Genomic DNA, 21,072 nt, shown 5'->3' on the forward strand with positions numbered 1-21,072 from the left:
GATGTACGAGGCAAGTTTTTTACGCAGAGGGTAGTGGGTGCCTGGAACTCGCTACCGGAGGAGGTGGTGGAAGCAGGGACGATAGTGACATTTAAGGGGCATCTTGACAAATACATGAATAGGATGGGAATAGAGAAAATCTCAGCCTGATAAAAACCCATTTCCTTTGCTTCTTTTGAAGTTGTAAGCAGATCTCCATGTGTCCACCATAACTTTGCCAGAAGAACCATCGCAATTCCAGAATAATAGCCAAAATTCAACCCAGAATGTTTACATACAGATTTCTACATCAAAGTTCACGCTAAAAGTTTACCTGTGATAACTATGGACTAACTCTTAATCATATAGCCCTTTTTAATACAGAGTTAACTTGATGTTTTAAGTGTGTTAAAGTCTCTCCTAAAATAGTAAATACAAGAATGTCACATGAATGCATTACCCATTCATCCATTGATAATGTCAACAGTAATGTCTAGGTTTAAGACTGGTAATGACTGGAAATGAGAATAGGGCATGTTGAACTGTTGAACATAGAATATAGAACATTACAGCACAGTACAGACCCTTCAGTCCTCGATGTTGCGCCGACCTGTGAAACCACTCTAAAGCCCATCTACACTATTCCCTTATCGTCCATATGTCTATCCAATGACCATTTGGATACCCTTAGTGTTGGCGAGTCCACTACTGTTACAGGCAGGACATTCCACGCCCTTACTACTCTCTGAGTAAAGAACCTACCTCTGACATCTGTCTTATATCTATTTCCCCTCAATTTAAAGCTATGTCGCCACGTGCTAGACATCACCATCCGAGGAAAAAGGCTCTCACTGTCCACCCTATCCAATCCTCTGATCATCTTGTATGCCTCAATTAAGTCACCTCTTAACCTTCTTCTCTCTAACAAAAACAGCCTCAAGTCCCTCAGCCTTTCCTCATAAGATCTTCCCTCCATACCAGGCAACATTCTGGTAAATCTCCTCTGCACCCTTTCCAATGTTTCCACATCCTTCCTATAACGCGGCAACCAGAATTACATGCAAAACTCCAAATGCGGCCGCACCAGAGTTTTGTACAGCTGCAACATGACCTCATGGCTCTGAAACTCAATCCCTCTACCAATAAGAGTTAACACACCAGACGCCATCTTAGCACCCCTCTCAACCTGGTTTCAGGGATCTATGTACATGGACACCGAGATCTCTCTGCTCATCCACACTGCCAAGAATCCATTTGCCACCTCTCAGCCCAGCGCTGCAGCTTATCTATGTCCCTCTGTAACTTGTAACATCCTTCCACACTGTCCACAACTCCACCGACTTTAGTGTCATCTGCAAAATTTACTCACCCATCCTTCTACGCCCTCCTCCAGGTCATTTATAAAAATGACAAACAGCAGTGGCCCCAAAACAGATCCTTGCGGTACACCACTAGTAACTGGACTCCAGTCTGAACACTTCCCATCAACCACCACCCTTTGCCTTCTTCCAGCTAGCCAATTTCTGATCCAAACTACTAAATTTCCCTGAATCCCATGCCTCCGTATTTTCTGCAGTAGTCGACCGTGGGGAACCTTATCAAACACTTTACTGAAATCCATATATACCACATCAACTGCTTTACTCTCATCCACCTGTTTGGTCACCTTCTCAAAGAACTCAATAAGGTTTGTGAGGCACAACCTACCCTTCACAAAACCATGTTGACTATCTCTAATCAAATTATTCCTTCCCAGATGATTATACACCCTATCTCTTATAAACCTTTCCAAGATTTTGCCCACAACAGCAGTAAGGCTCACTGGTCTATAATTACCAGGGTTGTCTCTACTCCCCTTCTTGAACAAGGGGACAACATTTGCTATCCTCCAGTCTTCTGGCACTATTCCTGTAAACAAAGATGACTTAAAGATCAAAGCCAAAGGCTCAGCAATCTCCTCCCTAGCTTCCCAGAGAATCCTAGGATAAATCCCATCCGGCCCAGGGGACTTATCTATTTTCACACTTTCCAGAATTGCTAACACCTCCTCCTTATGAACCTCAAGCCCTTCTAGTCTAGTAACCTGAATCTCAGTATTCTCCTCAACAACATTGTCTTTTCCCTGTGTGAATACTGACGAAAAATATTCATTTAGCACCTCTCCTATCTCCTCGGACTCCAAGCACAACTTAACACTACTGTCCTTGACTGGCCCTACTCTTACCCTAGTCATTCTTTTATTCCTGACATATCTATAGAAAGCTTTAGGGTTATCCTTAATCCTACCTGCCAAAGACTTCTCATGTCCCCTCCTGGCTCTTCTTAGCTCTCTCTTTAGGTCCTTCCTAGCTAACTTGTAACTCTCGAGCGCCCTAACTGAGCCTTCATGTCTCATCTTTACATAAGCCTCCTTCTTCCTCTTGACAAATATTTCAACTGCCTTAGTAAACCACGGTTCCCTTGCTCGACCAAGGTAAAAAAATGTAATGAAAAAAAAGATGAAGGATTACTCTGGTCCATGTGACATTGTAAGTTAATTCAGAAAAGCATCTTTATGATTTCACTACCTACAGTAACCTAAGCAAATGATCCTTGTTATATTTAGTCTCACTATCTACGGTAAAAAAAAAGCTATATCCACTTAATATGTGATTTGTGCACTTAACCATATACATGATGATGCTTCAGTGGCCACCATTTTATCGACATCTAGTAACTTGTTACACACATTTGAGAATAATATGTAGTTGCAAGAATTAAGTATCCTTAGACGACTAAGCATAACTGATCATGCATTAGCATAATGATTTCAGAAGTTTCCATAGCTGTCTTTGACAAGTTCCACCTGCCTATGGTAGGATTCTGCATAAAAAATGTAATGAAAAAAAAGATAAAGGTGCCAAATGAGTAAATGTAAGTTAATTCAGTGAGGATCTGCTTGTGGATGTTACTTTACTGTAACATTAGGGGAAAGTAACACAGAATATTGTTCTTGCAATATTAATTACAACAGCTTTCATTTTAAAATATAGCATTGCAAAAGTATGCATGGACCTCATTGTATCCAGTTATACATGTGTATTTTCAGATGCTTCACAAAGTATTCTTCTGTTATATGAACACATTTGAGTCAGTATACTTATTTCCCACTGGTGTCAATTATAATATGTTCATATATTTGTGTATTTCCTTTAAAACTTGAGGCAAACAAAAACTCACGGTTATCTGCCAAGACAGAAATGAATGCTCTTGGAGCCTGAATGATGATTTCGTTAAATTTCATAAATTTTCCTTTGGCTGTGTCCCATTGAAAAATCTCAGTAAATGAATAGTCATTTCCCAGAATGGCATACTGCCATCTATTTAATTTAAGAGGCTGCAATACCATGGATCCTCGTGACCGAAACGTCTGTACTTCCACAAACATGGAGACATTCCATTTCATTATTGTGGAATCGCCAAGGAATTTTGTTAAGCAAATATATAAACTGTCGTTGATTTTAAAATGTTTAACTGCATATACATTATCTGTCTCAGGAATGTCAATACGCCAGACAAACTCTTTCTTCCCTTTGTTCCACTGATAGAGAATAGGACGTTGAAAAGGACTCAATAAGATTAAATGTGGTTTGTGAGCTATTTCAAGGTACTCCACATCCATATCTTTGTACCATTGATGCAATGACTGATGAGAGTAAAATCCATTTCCACTCCATTTATATACAGTTGTAGTCCCACCCTTGGAGCTATCAACAATAATGAAGAACCATTCTCCATCTATTTGAAATGATTCAATGTCATTTGGCTTTCTGATTTTTAGAGCATCTATGTCCTGGATTTTAATAAACTTGTTAGCAGAAATATCCCTCTTGTACACATGAGAGCCACCAAAGAGCCGAGCAACAACTACAAACAGCTGACCCTCAATGATCAATGGTTTACAGAATACTGTAGAGGAGCCTGTATAAAGAAGCAACAAAAAAAAAATCAGAAACAATGCACAAAGAGACAGTAATGATCTTTTCCACTTTAAATGAGAGGCATTCATACCAGTAATGTTGTCGAAATTCCTGAAGACCATTTCGACATGATCCCATTCAAGGATGGCGCAGTTCCCAACCACAGGTTGTGCAATCACCACGTAAATGCCATTCATGTACGTGAAGCTTTCAATTGACAAAGACTGAAATTTTAAGGTCTGGTAAACAACAAAATCTATGAAAAAGAAATGATTTATTAAATGTATCTATTCATCAGCATTTAAATATTCACACGTCATTGAAGCTAGGGCAGGAAAATTGAGCTTTTTGGTGATCTTCTCCCGCAATTAGTTCACCAGTTTAAAATATTCCAGATGACTGAAATTTACCTTTTAATTAAATGAGTTTTTGTAATGCTGTGACCAATTGGCCCTAAGGGAATGACATTAGGCACTGGGAAAGCACCAGGCACTAGGAGATGGACCACTCAGGGTAGTACCAATGGGCACCATGTGCAAGCAAAAACTGCTATAAACTCCATTCCTCGGTCACTGGTTCAATACCTCTTCCTGACAACCATCTGGGTCTGTGCCAGACTGTTTGTAACCTTGGCATCATTTTTGACCTAGGATAAACTTCCAAACAGATATCCATGCCATAACTGGTTCATCCTAGTTCCACCTCCTTAATATTTCCTAGCTCTGCTCCGCTTCAGTTCATCTACTATTGAAGCACTCATCCATGCCTTTGGTACCTCCAGACTTGTCTATTCCAATGCACTCCTGGCTAGCCTCCCTTGTTCTACCAGCTATAACCCTGAGGTCATCCAAAACTCTGCTGTCCCTGTTCCAACTCGCACTTACCAAGATCCTTTAGACAGGTACCCGATTAACTTTAAAATTCTCATTCTTGGTTTCAAATCCCTCGGTGGCTGACCTCTCCCTAACTCTGTAATTTCCTCCAACCTTCTGGAGATCTGCACTCCTCCAACTCTGGCCTCTTGAGCATTTCTGATTTTATTTGCTCGACCATTAGTGGCCATGGTTTCAGCTGCCAAGATGCTAGGCTCTGGATGCTTTCCTCATTCACATCTCTGCCTCTCTAGCTCTCATTCCTCCATTAAGATGCTCCTTAAAAACTACCTCTTTGACTAAACCTTTGCCCTACTCCTTAGGTGGCTGAGTATAATCTTTTATTTAATAATGCATCTTGTAATATTACAGTACATTAAAAGCACGACATAAATTGAAGTTGGTGTTCTTGGTACTTTCTAGTAAAACGCAGAACCAAACTAGTGAGAGAAAAGTAAAATAATTTTTTTTAAATTCTAATTAAGGGGCAATTTAGTGTGGCCAATCCACCTACCCTGCACATCTTTGGGTTGTGGGGGTGAGACCCATGCAGACACAGGGAGAATGTGCAAACACCACAGGGACAGTGACCCAGGGCTGGGGTTGAACCCGGGTCCTCGGCACCTTGAGGCAGTAGTGTTAACCACTGCGCCACCGTTCTGCACAAATAAAATAATTTTATAAGCATATCAATAAAATCAAAATAGGACGGCGGGCGGGAGGCGGCCGCACAATGGAGGGCTCCCGTTCGGGAACGGCATTTTCGGGGCTTTAAGCCCGGTCCCAGGGTCCACGGAGGTGGCAAAAGCAGGAAGAAACAGTGAAGAAAAATGTCGAGGGTGAGCAAAAAATCGTCCGTAAAGAAAACAGCTGAAGGTCCGTCGGGGAGTGGAAAGGTCACCGCAGGGTCACCAAGGAAAATGGAGGCTGGAGCACCAGGGGAGGCCGCATTGCTTACGGCTGAAGAAGTAACTAAGTGATGGCTGCGGAATTCGAAAGGCAGTTTACAAGATACATGGAGAAAATGAGGAAGGAGATGAGAGAGGTTTTGAGTGCGCTGGTGGAGGAGGAGATTTCCCCGGTGATGACGGCTGTGGTGAGCGCAGTGGCGGTGGTGCGAGAGCAAGGGGAGGCGCTGAAGGAAGTGGAGGAGACGTTATTGCAGCACGGTGATCAACTTGCCTCGATGGGGAAGGAGATGCGGAAGGTGATGGACATTAATAAGGATCTGCGAGGAAAAATGGAAGACCTGGAAAACAGATCCAGGCAACAGAATTTGAGGATTGTGGGGCTGCCAGAAGAAGTTGAAGGACCGAAGCCGACTGAGTACTTTGCCGCGATGCTGGCGAAACTATTGGGGGAGGGGGAGGATCCCTCCCGATATGAACTGGATCGGGCTCATCGGTCGTGGAGGCCTGTACCAATGGCGAGTGAGCCGCCAAGGGTAGTGACTCTGTGCTTCCGTAGGTACAGTGTGAAAGAGAAGGTCCTGAGCTGGGCCAAGCAGAAGCGGGTGGTGCAGTGGGCTGGAGCTGGTATACATGTATACCAGGACTTTACGGTGGAGCTGGCGAGGAGGCGGGCTGCCTTCAACCGGGTGAAGAGGGCACTGTACATTAGCAAGGTGCAATGCGGCATTGTATATCCAACGAAGCTGAGGGTGACTTATAAGCTCAGGGACTTTTATTTTGGAACGGCGGAAGCAGCGGAGGAGTTTGCGAAGGCAGAAGGACTGTGGCAGAACTGAGAAATTGAGAAATGGCCATGTGCCGATGTGACCTCATGACTGACTGTATTTTCTTCTTTTTTTGTTTCACTGCGTGCGGGTGTATGGGCTAAAGGAGCCAATGTTGTATATATTTGGACAAGGGAAGTGATGGGACTTTAACTCGAAATGAGGGCTCTTTGGGATGTAGGTGGATATGCGGGGTTTGTGTGCTAAAAAGGGATTTCTGGGCTTTCCTAGGGTCGGGCAAGGGGGAAAGGGACCCGAGCGGGGGCCTCCACGCTGGCCGGTTTAAGCCGGCCAGTGAACGGGAGTGAGGTGGGGGGAGGGGCTGCGGCCATCGGAGCCTGGCAGAACAGGGTCCGAGTGGTCTAGCCGGGGTGGAAAGTTGGGGGGAAGGAACCGAGGTTGGGGGAGGAGTTTTACAAGAGGCAGTGGGGGGGGGGGGGTGTACAACTCTTGGGTATCATGTACGGTACTCTTTCAGAGGTTGGGTGGCGTTGAGTGTAAGGGGCCTCTAGTAAGTGGCTCAAGTATGTCATCCACAGGGCAGAACACAATAGACATAGAACATAGAACATCGAACAATACAGCGCAGTACAGGCCCTTCGGCCCACGATGTTGCACCGAAACAAAAGCCATCTAACCTACACTATGCCATTATCATCCATATGTTTATCCAATAAACTTTTAAATGCCCTCAATGTTGGCGAGTTCACTACTGTAGCAGGTAGGGCATTCCACGGCCTCACTACTCTTTGCGTAAAGAACCTACCTCTGACCTCTGTCCTATATCTATTACCCCTCAGTTTAAAGCTATGTCCCCTCGTGCCAGCCATTTCCATCCGCGGAGAAGGCTCTCACTGTCCACCCTATCCAACCCCCTGATCATTTTGTATGCCTCTATTAAGTCTCCTCTTAACCTTCTTCTCTCCAACGAAAACAACCTCAAGTCCATCAGCCTTTCCTCATAAGATTTTCCCTCCATACCAGGCAACATCCTGGTAAATCTCCTCTGCACCCGCTCCAAAGCCTCCACGTCCTTCCTATAATGCGGTGACCAGAACTGTACGCAATACTCCAAATGCGGCCGTACCAGAGTTCTGTACAGCTGCAACATGACCTCCCGACTCCGGAACTCAATCCCTCTACCAATAAAGGCCAAAACTCCATAGGCCTTCTTCCGCGGATGGTAAGGTTTGTAAGGTGATGCATATTCGAATGACAACAGAAAGTATGCATGCTGAAGAGACTGCTTTTTGAAGTAGGCCACTCTAAATGCAGAGCTAGGCAGCATTGTTCCACAGGGATACCCCATCCACGCAGAGGGAAGAGGCTACTAGAATGTTCTGGTGATGTTGGCCAGGATTTTCCGGTCTCGTGGTGCTGCCTGACGTCAATGGGCATTTGGCAGATCCGTCAACGACAATTCCTGCCATGGGTGGGACTGGAAAATCCCCAGCCAAAATGAACTAAAATGATCAAATTGAATCGAAATGGTAAAGTAAGAATCAAATTATTTGCGAATATCAATAAATTAGCAAACTCACGTCCAGTGGCGACATGTAGGTGGAGGTCACACGTTGTGTGGTTCCTGCTAGAGCGTTAGTTTTGTGGCCCTATTCACCCAGGTTTGGGGGGAAATTTTCTATGATCAGTCTTCAGAGAAGCTGTGGTATTAAGAGGATGTTGAAAACCCAATGGAAGAATACGGGACGAAAAGAAAGGAGCACTAGTCCGCCAGAGAGCTCGGGTTCGGTGCGGAATGCTGTGGGAGGAAAGATGGCGGGAGCAAGCTCACCGGATGGGGCTGCATCCATTATGGTGGACATCCTGGTCAAGGTGATGGTGGTGAGGTTTGAGCGGCAGTTTGCCGGAGGATGAGTCGGATATGGGGGACTTCTTGGGGGGAGTGGGGAGACTGAATTGTCCTAAAGTAGCAGAGGAGGAGCCAGTGGGGATTGAGGAGGTTTGGAAGGTGTCAGAGAAGATGCATACGGGTAAAGCACCGGGGCCGGTGGGTTCTGGTAGAATTCTATAAGATTTTTTTGGATAGGTTGGCGCCGCTGTTGGTGGAGACGTTTGAAGATGTTGTGACTAAGAGGGTGCTCCCACAGACAATGGGACACGCATCTAATCCACTGTTTTAAAAAAAGGATAAGGACCTAGTGGAGTGTGTGTAGTATCGGCCAATATCCTTGCTAAATGTGGGGGCCTAGTAAGCGGGAGCGGGGGGGGGGGGGGGGGGGGGGGGGGGTGGAGAGCATAAGATGCCCTGTATGCTGACGATCTTCTGTTTCCGTTGTATTTTTCTAACCCAGTTCCCACGGGGGATGTAATGGGGCTGCTCAAGAGGTTTTGCAGGATATAAATTGAACTTAGAAAAGAGCGAATGTTTTTGATTTCTTCCAGCTTGTGACGATTACTCGTTTTGTGTGGCAACTACTCACTTCAGGTACTTTGGGGTGCAAGTGGCTCGAGAATGGGTCCAGCTCCATAAATTGAATTTCACAAGCCTGGTCGGTAGAGTCAAGGCAGATTTGTTGCGATGGGACAGCCTCCCACTATCATTGGTAAGCCGGGTGCAGCGGTAAAGATGAATATCTTGCCACGGTTTCAATTTTTATTTCAATGTTTACTGGCCTTTTTGTTGAAGGCATTTTTTTAATGGGGTAGAACTGTTGATTTCGTCATTTGGGCAGGTAAGGTTATGAGGATTCGGTGCTACAGAGAGGGCGACAGTCAGGGAGTTTGGAATCTTCAAAATCTGTTGTATTACTATTGGGTGGCGACCACCGAGAAGGTGCGGGGCTGGGGTAGGGAGCCGGAGGCAACGTGCATGAGGATGGAAGCAGGCTCTTGTAGGGGGTCGGGCAATGGCGCTGCTCCCACTTGCCCCAGGGAGATACTTGGGTAGTCCATTGGTGGTGGCCACTTTGATACTATGGAGACAATTTCAGTAGCACTTTAAGTTGGAGGCGGGGTCGACGGTGATGCCAGTCCCAGAGAATCATGTGTTTGAGCCGGCGAGGCTGGATACTAGGTCTGGGGGAGGGGGGGGAAATAAATAACTTAATTTTGGAAGGGCCGTTTGCAAGTTTGGAGGAGTTGACAGAGAAGTTTGATTTCCACAGTGTATATGGAGGTGTGGGACTTTGCAAAATGGTTTCCCCAACGTTTCCGGTGACACCGCCCTCCTCATTATAGGAGGGGGTGTTGTCAGTGAGGAGATGGAGTGGAGGACGGGGAGGTTATCTCGGCAACTTTTGAGAAGACTTTAGAGGAGGTTATGGCGTCAGAGGATATGGCGTCACTGAAGGGGGTTAAGGCCAAGTGGAAGGAGGAGCTGGGAGCGGCGCTGGAGGAGGGATAGTGGTATGAGGTGCTGCAGAGGGTGAATGCGTCAACCTCATGTGCGAGGCTGGGGTTATTACAGTTGGTGCACAGGAGGAGGTTGAGGTTGAGCCAGTTGTTTGAGGGAGTGGAGGGCACTTGTTAGCAGTGTGGGAGAGGTCCGGCCAGTTATGCACATATGTTCTGGTCCTTCCTCGAAGTTGGACAAATTTTGGAGGTTGTTTTTCAGCACCATGTCGGCGATCCTGCACATGGATTTGGAGCCCAGCCCCCTGGAGGCCATTTTGGGGTGTTGGACTTGCCGGAACTACAGATGGGAGTGGGGGCAGATGTTTTAGCCTTCGCCTCGCTGATTTCTCGCAGGTGAGTCCTGTTGGGTGGAGGTCAGCTTCTTGTCCCTATGCCTCAGTGTGGCTTGGGGATTTGATGGAGTTCCTGTATTTGCAGAAGGTTACGTTTGCTTTGAGGGGGGGAAGATGGAGGGGCTCCACAAGAGATGAGGTCTGTTTATTTTACACTTTAAAGGGTTGGTTACTGTCAGCTACTAAGCAGAGGAGGAGTTTGGGGGCCAGGGAAGAGGTTTTTATTGAGTTACTGGGGTATTGGTTGGTGGAGTGGTGGTGGGAGGGGGGGGGGGGGGGGGTTCTGTTCTTGATGTTTTGCATTGTTTTATGTATAAGAAGTTAAAATGTTAAGAACCGAATAAAAATATTTTAAAACAAGACACTAGCAAACTATCTCACTTAGCACTGCAGGCAGGAGAAATAAATAATGAGAATCAGATTAACAACATAGTGCTCTATTGATCAAATCACATATCGACATTAATAATTTCCAGTGGTGGCGTCTGCAGCCCAGATCAGTCTGCCTCATCAGAACAAAGACTACAAGACGGACGGCAACATGCACGGATAAATAGCAGAAATGAAGCAGAATACAACATTCTCAATCAATTTTTGTTCACCTAACTTTGAGATTTGTACATTTTTAGACTGATGGGTAAATCAAACATGGAAATTCCAAAACTAGCACTGTTCATAATGCAAAGGTATCTTTGTGTCTTATTGAATCACCTGCGGTCAAGCAGTCAAATTCTTTCAGTGGAAGAAGGTTTATTTTTGTTTCATTATACTTCCCTGGACTTGCACAATATGTCTGACCAACCGTTGCGTTAGTGCTGTTCAACCATCCTACCAACCATTTCAGTTTGCAGTCACAGTGGAAAGAATTGCCTCTAAGATCTCTGTGAAGAAAAACAATGTTAATTGGTGACTTATAAAAATTGCACAGTTAAGTACTGCCTTAATAATGCCTGATAATAAAATATTATCTTATTTATTTGAAAATAGCAATGAGAATATTGAATTTATTTTATTAAAGTATCCCAAAATGTAGTTTCATTTCAGCCCTGTCAGCCGTGGTCTGGTGAAAGCCACTCGGACAATTATGACCCTGTCAGTCAAAGAAAAGTAAGAAGTCTTACAACACCAGGTTAAAGTCCAACAGGTTTGTTTCGATGTCACTAGCTTTCGGAGCGCTGCTCCTTCCTCAGGTGAATGAAGAGGTATGTTCCAGAAACATATATATCGACAGATTCAAAGATGCCAGACAATACTTGGACTGCGAGCATCAGCAGGTGATTAAATCTTTACAGAGATGCCAGACAATGCTTGGAATGCGAGTCAAAGACGAGACAGCCTAATTCTACCTTCCAGCTTTTAGTTTACAGCACTTCAAGTGCATATCTTAAGTGTTTTTAAATGCAATGAGGATTTCTTTCTCATTCCAGGCAGTTCCTGACCTCCACAGCTCTCTGGGTGAAAGAGAAATTACACATTAACTCCCTTCTAATCTTTCAACCAATTTATTTGAAACACACACCCTCCGATTATTGGCCTCTCTGTTAAGGAAATGGGTCCTTCTTATCCACTCTCATAATTTTATACACATCAATTAAATCTCCACTCAGCTTCCCCTAATCCAAAGAAATCAGCCCCAGCCTATCAAATCTCTATAGCTAAAATCCGGCATTTTGGGTAACATCTTTATAAATCTCCTCTGTACCCTCTCTAGTGCGACTATATCCTTTCTGTAATGTGGTGAGTAGCACTGTACACAGTTCTGTAGCTGAAGTCTGTAGTATTTTATAACGTTGACCTGCATGACCTGCCTGCTTTTATTCTCTCGCCCTCAGCCAATAAAAAAAGTTTCCCATCACCACCTCATCTTGGTACTTCCAGGGATCTGTGGACATGCACCCCAAGATCAGTCTGTTTCTCTACACTTGAGTATCCTACCATTTATTTTGTATTCTCTTGCTTTTTTTGCCTACCCCACATTTCTCCAGATTGAAATCCATTTGCCACTTTTCTACTCGCCTGACTAGTCCACTGATACCTTCCTGCAGCCAACAGCACTTTATTATCAAGCACACAACTAATTTTTGTATAATTTTATAACTCCTTAATGACACGTAAGTTTAAATCATTGAGATATACCCCAAACAGCAAGGGACCCAGTACTGAGCCCTGGAAAACCTCACTGGGAACAATCTTTCAGTCACAAATTCACCCATCAGCCTAACTCTGCTTCTGCAACTGAGCCAAGTTTGAATCTAACCTGCCACATTCCCTTAGATCCCATGAGCTTTAATTTTCTTTGCCATATGGGACCTTGTTAAATACCTTGCTAAAACCCATGTAATCCTGCTTGTTACCTCCTCAAAAAATTCAATCAAGTTAGTCAGATATGACCATGCTTTAACAAATTTGTGCTCTCTTTGATTCATCTGACGTGTTTTAAATGACGATTTTATCCAGTCTATCAGAAAGCTTTCTAATATTTTGCCCAACATTGAGGTTAGGCTGACTCGCCTGCAATTTCTTGAGTCTATCCTTCCTCCCTTTTCAAACAATGTTGCAACATTAGCTGTCCTCCAGTTTTCTCGCCTCATACATATAGCCAGAGAGAATTGGAAAATGATGGTCAAAGTGTCTGCCATTTCATCGCTTAGCAGCCTAGGATACATTTCATCCACGCCTGGAGATTTATCCACTTTCAAGGATGCTTAATGCCCTAAATGTTCCTCCCTATTTATCTTATCTAATACTTCACTCTCCTCCTTAACTAATGTATGCTTTATCATAGAATAGAATACCTACACGTGCAGAAGGAGGCCATTCAGCCCATCGAGTCTGCGCCGACCCTCTGAAAGAGCACCCTACCTAGGTATACTCACCCACCCTTTTCCCATAACCTCACCTAACCTGCATATCGGACACTAAGGAGCAATTTTTTTTTAGCATGGCCAATCCACCTAACCTGCACATCTTTGGACTGTGAGAGGAAACTCGAGCACCCGGAAGAAACCCATGCAGACATGGGGAGAATGTGCAAACTCCATACAGTCACCCAAGGCCAGAATTGAACCCGGGTCCCACGCGTTGAGTGGCATAAGTGCTAACCACTGTGCCACCGTGCCGCCCTTTGTGTGCTCTTCACACGAGCTATCTTTTTGACCTCTAATTGTCCCTACTGTTTACTTGGTTATATCTTGCTCTTTATCTATATATAAAATACCTTTGTGTTTTCCTTGATTTTATTTGCCAATATTATTTTAACCCTCTTCTTATTTTCCTAATTTATTTTTTTAATTTCACCCCTGCACTTTTTATACCCCATTAGGCTTTCTACAGAATTGAACTATTATATCTTTGAAATGTATAGAGGTACTATTCTTATTCCAGGGTACTTTGCATTGTCTGTACGTCACGTAATTGCTACTTGGTCTAATTGTGGCAAATTACAAAAATATTCACAAAACATCTGCTACCCATGGCACCTGAACCTTGATGCTAATTTTTTTCCTGGTTTTTGATTGCAGAACACCACAAGTGAGAAATGCTGATGTTATCATAGAATTTACAGAGCAGAAGGAGGCCATTCGGTCATCGAGTCTGCACCGGCTCTTGGAAAGAGCACCCTACCCAAGGTCAACGCCCCCACCCTATCCCCATAACCCAGTAACCCCACCCAACACTAAGGGCAATTTTGGACACTAAGGGCAATTTATCATGGCCAATCCACCTAACCTGCACATCTTTGAACTGTGGGAGGAAACCGGAGCACCCGGAGGAAACCCACGCACACACGGGGAGGATGTGCAGACTCCGCACAGACAGTGACCCAAGCCGGATTCGAACCTCGGACCCTGGAGCTGTGAAGCAATTGTGCTATCCACAATGCTACCGTGCTGCCCCCTATAGAGTGGGGAAAGTAATATCCCAGTTAAGACCCTTGATTTATACCAAGGAAGGCTGAGCATAGGAGGTAATATTTTCCCTTTATTCTATTCACGGGGTGTGATGCACGATCAATTGCACAAAGACTAAAGTTGGGTACAACTGTGGCTTTATTACAGTCAGATGCGTGGCCTCCTGCTGCAGCTGGCGAAATGGCAGGGCACTGGAGGTCATGGATATTTATACAGTTCTCCGTGGGCGGAGCTACCGGCAAACCTGTAGTGCAGGTCCTACCTTACATCTCCTATTACAGTGGTTCACCACATTCACCCCGTTAAAAATGAGTCCGGAGGGTGTGACGTGAAACTATATACAATTAGTGCAATTATGTACAGTGGTAGGGAAAGAAAAGACCATGTTGACGGTCCGGAGTCCATCAAAGGTTCAGCCGGTCCGGTGCTTTGGTGCTTCGTTGGGAGTGGCGTAACGGTGGCGGCGAAGTCAGTGCTGGCGGTGGTGGAGGTGGTACCGATGGCGGTGGTGGCGGTGCTGATGCTGGCCAGTCATCGGGGAACTCTGGGTGCGTGCAGAAGTCCTCTTCGACCTCTTGTGTGGAAAAGGGGAGGGGGGGGCGCATTGGGGGGGGGGTTGGGGTGGATCCTGACGGTGCCAGGTCCCTGAGTGAGACAGTATCTTGGTGGCCGTCGGGGAACTCAGCGTAGGCATATTGAGGGTTGGCGTGGAGCAGGTGAGCCCTGTTTACCAAGGGGTCCGCCTTGTGAGTTGGACGTGCCTACGGAGAAGGATCGGTCCTGGAGCAGCGAGCCATGTCGGGAGTGACATCCCGGATGTGGACTTCCTGGGGAAGGTAAAAACACGTTCGTGGGGTGTGTTATTAGTGGCGGTGCACAATAGTGACCGGATGGACTGCAGAGCGTCAGGGAGGACCTCCTGCCAGCAAGAGGCTGGGAGGTTCCTGGACTGTAGGGCCAGCTGGACGGCCCTCCAAACTGTCCCATTCTCCCGTTCTACTTGCCCGTTTCCCCGGACGTTGTAGCTGGTCGTCCTGCTGGAGGCTATACCCCTGCTGAGCAGGAACTGACGCAGCTCATCGTTCATGAATGAGGATCCCCTGTCACTGTGGATGTAGGCGGGGAAACAGAGCGAAGATGGTGCTGAGGGCCTTGATGACGGTGGCAGGCGTCATATCGGGGCATAGGATGGCGAAGGGGAATCTGGAGTACTCATCGACCACACTGAGAATGTACGTGTTGCGGTCGGTGGAGGGGGGGGGGGGCCCTTTGAAATCCACGCTGAGGCATTCAAAGGGGTGGGAAGCCTTCACCAGGCGTGCACGGTCCGGCCGGTAGAAGTGCGGCTTGCACTGTGCACAGACCTGGAAGTCCCTGATGACTGTCCTTACTTCCTCGACGGAGTAGGGCAGATTGCAAGCTTTGACCAGATGGTACAATCGAGTGACCCCCCGGGTGACAAAGGCGGTCGTGTAGGGCCCGGAGTTGGTCGAATTGTGCACTGGCACATGTACCTCGGGAGAGGGCGTCTGGGGGCTTGTTGAGTTTACCGGGGCGATACAAAATCTCGTAATTATAGGTGGAGAGCTCGATTCTCCACCGCAAGATTTTATCATTTTTGATCTTGCCCCGCTGTGTGTTATTGAACATGAAGGCTATCGACCGTTTGTCCGTAAGGAGAGTGAATCTCTTACCGGCCAGGTAATGCCGCCAATGCCGCACAGCTTCAACGATAGCTTGGGCCTCCTTTTCGACGGATGAGTGTCGAATTTCCGAGGCATGAAGGGTGCGGGAAAAGAATGCCACGGGTCTGCCTGCCTGGTTTAGAGTGGCGGCAAGGGCAACGTCTGAAGCGTCGCTTTCTACTTGGAAAGGCAGTGACTCGTCCACTGCGCGCATCCCGGCCTTGGCGATGTCTGCTCTGATGTGGGCGAAAGCGTGTTGTGCCTCGGCCACGAGGGGGAATTGGGTGGACTGAATGAGTGGGCGGGCCTTGTCCGCATAGTTTGGGACCCACTGAGTGTAGTCGGAAAAGAACCCCAGGCAGTGTTTGAGGGCATTGGGGCAGTGGGGGAGGGGAGGTTCCATGAGGGGGCGCATGCGGTCGGGGTCGGGCCCAAGAAGTCCGTTTTGGACTATATAGCCGAGAATGGCTAACCGGGTTGTGCTAAACACACACTTCTCTTTGTTGTAGGTCAATTTGAGAAGAGTGGCAGTGCGGAGGAATTTATCGAGGTTGGCATCGTGGTCCTGCTGGTCATGGCCACAGATGGTGACAATATCTAAGTCCGGAAAGGTGGCCCGCACACCGTAATGGTCGACCATTCGGTCCATCTCTCTTTGGAAGACTGAGACCCCATTTGTGACACCAAAAAGGGACCCTAAGGAAGTGGTAGAGGCGACCGTCCGCCTCGAAGGATGTGTGTGGCCGGTCCGACTTCCGGATGGGGAGCTGGTTGCAGGCGGATTTCAGGTCAATTGTTGAGAAGACCCGGTACTGCGCAATCTGATAGACCATATCAGATATGTGTGGGAGGGGGTACGCGTCGCGCTGCATGTACCGATTGATGGTCTGGCTGTAGTCCACGACCATCCTGTGTTTCTCCCCAGTTTTAACCACTACTACTTGAGCTCTCCAGGGGCTGTTGCTGGCTTCGATAATACCCTCCTTAAGCAGCCGCTGGACTTCGGACCTGATGAAGGTCTTGTCCTGGGTGCTTTACCGTCTGCTCCTCGTGGCAACGGGCTTGCAGTTAGATTGGCAAAAAGGGAGGGGGGATCGACCTTGAAGGTCACGAGGCCGCAAACGGTAAGGGGGGGTAAGGGCCCGCCGAATTTGAGGGTGAGGCTCTGGAGGTTGCACTGGAAGTCCAGGCCCAACAGGAGTGCAGCGCAGAGATTAGGAAGGACATAGAGGCGGAAGTTACTAAATTCTACGCCCTGGACCGTTAGGGTGACTGTACAAAAGCCTCGGATCGGGACGGAGTGGGATCCGGAGGCTAGGGAGATCCTTTGATTGGCAGGGGTGCTTCTGCTGACCGCAGAAGTAGCAGCGGGGACCCCCGAGGTGCGCGGATCGGCGTGCGGCGCAGGCGTATTGGGAAGGCAGGGCCCCGGCTGAGGAGGTCGTCGTCGGGGTCCCGGAGGGGTAGGAAGGAGTAGAAGGGTGGCAGCGCGGTGGGAGGGGTACGATTGTACGTTACGAGATGCGACCATCATGGAGAGCGCCAAGGTTTTCGTCTCCGCCAGTTCGAGCTTAGCCCCTTCCAGTAATCGTTCTCGGATGCGGTCCGACGCAATCCCCGTCACGAAGCAATCGCGCATGAGGCGATTCGCGTGTTCGGCGGCCATAACGTGCAATTGATCGTGCATTAATTTATTACAGTCAGATGCGTGTCCTCCTGCTGCAGCTGGCGAAATGGCAGGGCACTGGAGGTCATGCATATTTATACAGTTCTCCGTGGGCGGAGCCAGCCGGCAGGAGCTACCGGCGAACCTGTAGTGCAGGTCCTACCTTACATCTCCTATTACAGTGGTTCACCGCAGGGTGTGGGCATCGCTGACAAGACCAGCATTTGTTACCCATCCCGAGTTTCCTTGCTAGGCTATTTCAGAAGGCAGTTTTGAGTCAACCGCGTTGCTGTGGGTCTGAGTCACGGAGAGGCCAGCAGGTTTCCTTAAGATTAGTGAACCAGATGGGGATCTTGTGACAATTGACAGTAGACAGTAGTAATGGCCACCATTATTGAGACTAGTTTTATAGTTCCAGATTTGTTTATTTTTTTAATTTTAAGTAACCAATTCTATTTTTTCCAATTAAGGAGCAATTTAGTGTGGCCAATCCACCTACCCAGCACATCTTTGGGTTATGGAGGTGAGACCCACACAGACACAGGGAGAAAGTACAAACTCCACATGGATAGTGACCCCGAGAACCCCGGTCCCCAGCGCCGTGAGACAGCAGTGCTAACCCCTGCACTACCGTACCGCCCATAGTTCCAGATTATTAATTAAATTTACATTCCACCGACTGTCATGGTGGGATTTCAGCACGTGTCCCCCAGAATATTAGCCTCTTCCTCTGGATTACTAGTCCAGGGAGATTACCATGATGCCACTGTCTCCCCCCATTCAAGGTATAACTCCAACGGCAAAATAAGTATGAAGGAATCTCCCAAGCTCATGGCTAATGCTATCCTTCGCTTTTCATTCTCATCTCCCCATTCCATCACACGCTGCAGCATTCCAGTGTTGGGTGGGGTTACTGGGTTATGGGGATAGGGTGGAGGTGTACGGTTTGGTAGGGTGCTCTTTCCAAGAGCCGGTGCAGACTCGATGGGTCGAATGGCCTCCTGCACTGTAAATTCTATGATAAAAAAAATTCTGCACTGTGTGTTTTGAGTGTAAAAATCTGTTTTAATGGGGTCTTGATGCTCACTCCCTAAAAAAGCTGCCAGCCTCAACTGAGCACCTCTCAGCACGATCCATTACCCCCTGCTACACTGGCAAGTACCAGTACAGATACAAAAACAGAAATCCCTGGACAATCTCAGCAGGCCTGACAGCATCAGTGGAGAGAAAATGGAGCTTTGGCTTTGACAAAGACTAATCCAGACTCGAAATGTTAGCTCCCTTTTCTCTCCACAGATGCTGTCAGACCTGTTGAGTTTGCCCAGAATTGTCTGTTTATGTTTCAGATTCCAGAGTTCGCAGTAATTTGCTTTTACCAGTACAGATACATTCAGTCCTTGGGTGGTGGTGGGGGAGGGGCTGGAGTCAACGGGTGGGTTACAGGAGCGAGCGTTTTGTGAAGTGCAAGTGAAAATAATACTTGCAAATTAAATCGGAAAGGCTACAATGTACCAGAAGCCAGCTCAAGGGCCTCTTCCTAATCCCAGGGGTTCAGACTGCATAGATCCTTGGCTACAAACACAATTTGGTACTTCAACATCTCCAGGTCATAGAGGTTCCTGGACCAGTCCCATCTCTAAAGGCAGCTACTGACACACACGGCAGAATTTTAACTGCCAAGGGTTGGGGAGGGCAGGTTCAGGTGTAGTCAGGGTGGTGAGAGGGGTAGGGCTGGTGGTTAAAGCCCCGGAAAGTGCCAGCAGGCCAGAAATCCAACATGATCCCCTCTCTTTCATGTTTAACTAGAACACATTTGGAGGCAAGCATGGGAACACGTCTGTGATCATTCAAGCTGCTGCCAACCTCTTCGAAGACTGGTTTACATGCTGGCCTCTTGTGTCCTTCCTCTTTGCTCTGTAACTTTGGAAGGCCTGTGTACATGACAGCCACACTTATGTCAGCAGCCTCTTTCTTTTGCGCTTCCTGGCATGACATTGTTTGCCGCTTGTCGTTATTTCTGTTGCAGGTCAGTTGTTGGGACGAGCTCCCGGTCTTCTCTTTATTTTGAGAATACGATGATTTTTTTTTGCGTCTCTGCTTTTGTATTTTGCCGTAGCAGCCTCTGGCGCGGTGCTGGTTGTTACCGTGTGCTGAGAGGTCTGCAGAGTCAGGCGCAGCGTCATCTTTGGATGCTATGGCAATGCCCACTTCTGTGGCCTCACCGATATGTTGGAAGGCCTCGGTTTCTGGTGCCTGAGTTAAGGTTGGAACTGGGGTTACAGGTGCAGCCATTTCTTGGCTCGTTGGAGCATCGCTCACTTGTTCTTTGTCACTCGAGATTATGATGTTCTCTGGTCATGGTGATCCAGCCACTGGGCCATCTTGGTCAAACTCACAAATATGTGAGTGATCCGTTGAGCTGCATATTGAGATTGTCAATCAGCTCTTCCTCTGGGTCAGTGTCAGATTTGCCTCCTACTGCAACATCCAATTCGCTGTCATCACAGTGGTCATCGATGTTTTTCGGAGTTGTCGATAGTTTGGGAGTGAATTACAGGAACCGTTTCAAAGACGTGGAACGAGTCACCACGTACTTCTGAGGCCAGTTTCTCTAATATCAGGATGGTTTCTTCCATCTCTGGCTCGGTCAGTGGCTGATCCTCTGTGGTAACAGCAGCTCAATCTTTAAATGCGCCATCTCCAAGCTCCCACTCTTCGCAGTGTCTGGGCATCCCCTGTGACCACCTCATCATTCCTTCCAGACCACCAGTGTAGTGCTTCCGGAGTCTTGTCGTTAAGCCCATCTGTACTGCTGAAAAAGAGATCTGCCAGTAGTTCATACTGGTCTTCATCTGTCTCACCTTCCATGCCATCACTTTCTGCATCATCGTCGACATCTTTAAGCAGATATTCAAAATAGTCGTCATCGGATTCAGCATCATCTGCAATGATCTCTCTTGTAAAATACAACATCGCATACAGAATTATTTGTTCACGCAATAGGACGGAAAGTTCAAAGTCAGCCGTGAGTTTGCCCGCCGAACTTTGGCTTAGTATTCCACGCTGTGGAACTGCGGAAGGACTGAAGAAATTAAAGAACGATTCACTTAGTACAGTTTTTGTAACTGTTCTGCACGAACTTCGACCTTTGTGCTTCAGTTTGGTCTTAATTGTTCACATTGTTACATTTTTTTCTTCCATTCAGTCAATTTTGCAGCCTGCGCATGCGATGATCTGTGGTTCATCAACGGATGATTTGAGCGGCCGCAAGTCCAACTGATACGCTTTTGTAATCATCTCATTAGTGAAATACACAATAGGCTCTATCCAATTAACATTCACATCTTGCAGGTGCTTCAACACCAGAATTGCAGAATGCTCACCGTCTGTTCCATCCCCTCTTCTGATTTGTCATCCTCCACCTGGATTTCTTCCGAATCCTCATAAACTGTGCACACTCTATTATCTTGTTGGGATGTAAAGTGTTCAGCTGACCAGCCATCTTCTTGGACACATAATCGCTTGACTAGATTCAGGGATTCGCATGATTTTACTCCT

The 21,072-nt window shown here is 46.9% G+C and overlaps 1 protein-coding gene across 2 annotated transcripts in view; it reads right to left on the reverse strand.

Annotated features, from left to right (window-relative positions):
- Nucleotides 1–1,312: 1,312 nt before the first annotated feature.
- Nucleotides 1,313–21,072, reverse strand: part of lgi1b (leucine-rich, glioma inactivated 1b) — a 69,848-nt gene continuing 50,088 nt past the window's right edge. The window contains exons 6-8 of one of the 2 annotated variants that reach the window (XM_072479054.1): nt 10,964–11,133; nt 4,030–4,194; nt 1,313–3,939 (exon numbers count right to left, since the gene is read on the reverse strand). In XM_072479054.1, coding sequence (XP_072335155.1) covers nt 3,119–3,939; nt 4,030–4,194; nt 10,964–11,133 — 1,156 coding nt within the window. In that variant the 3' untranslated portion in view covers nt 1,313–3,118. The remainder of the gene's footprint in view (nt 3,940–4,029; nt 4,195–10,963; nt 11,134–21,072) is intronic. The other variant, XM_072479055.1, reaches the window with a different exon arrangement.

The sequence above is a fragment of the Scyliorhinus torazame genome, chromosome 16 (assembly GCF_047496885.1).
Source record: "Scyliorhinus torazame isolate Kashiwa2021f chromosome 16, sScyTor2.1, whole genome shotgun sequence".
Taxonomy (NCBI): Eukaryota; Metazoa; Chordata; class Chondrichthyes; order Carcharhiniformes; family Scyliorhinidae; genus Scyliorhinus; species Scyliorhinus torazame.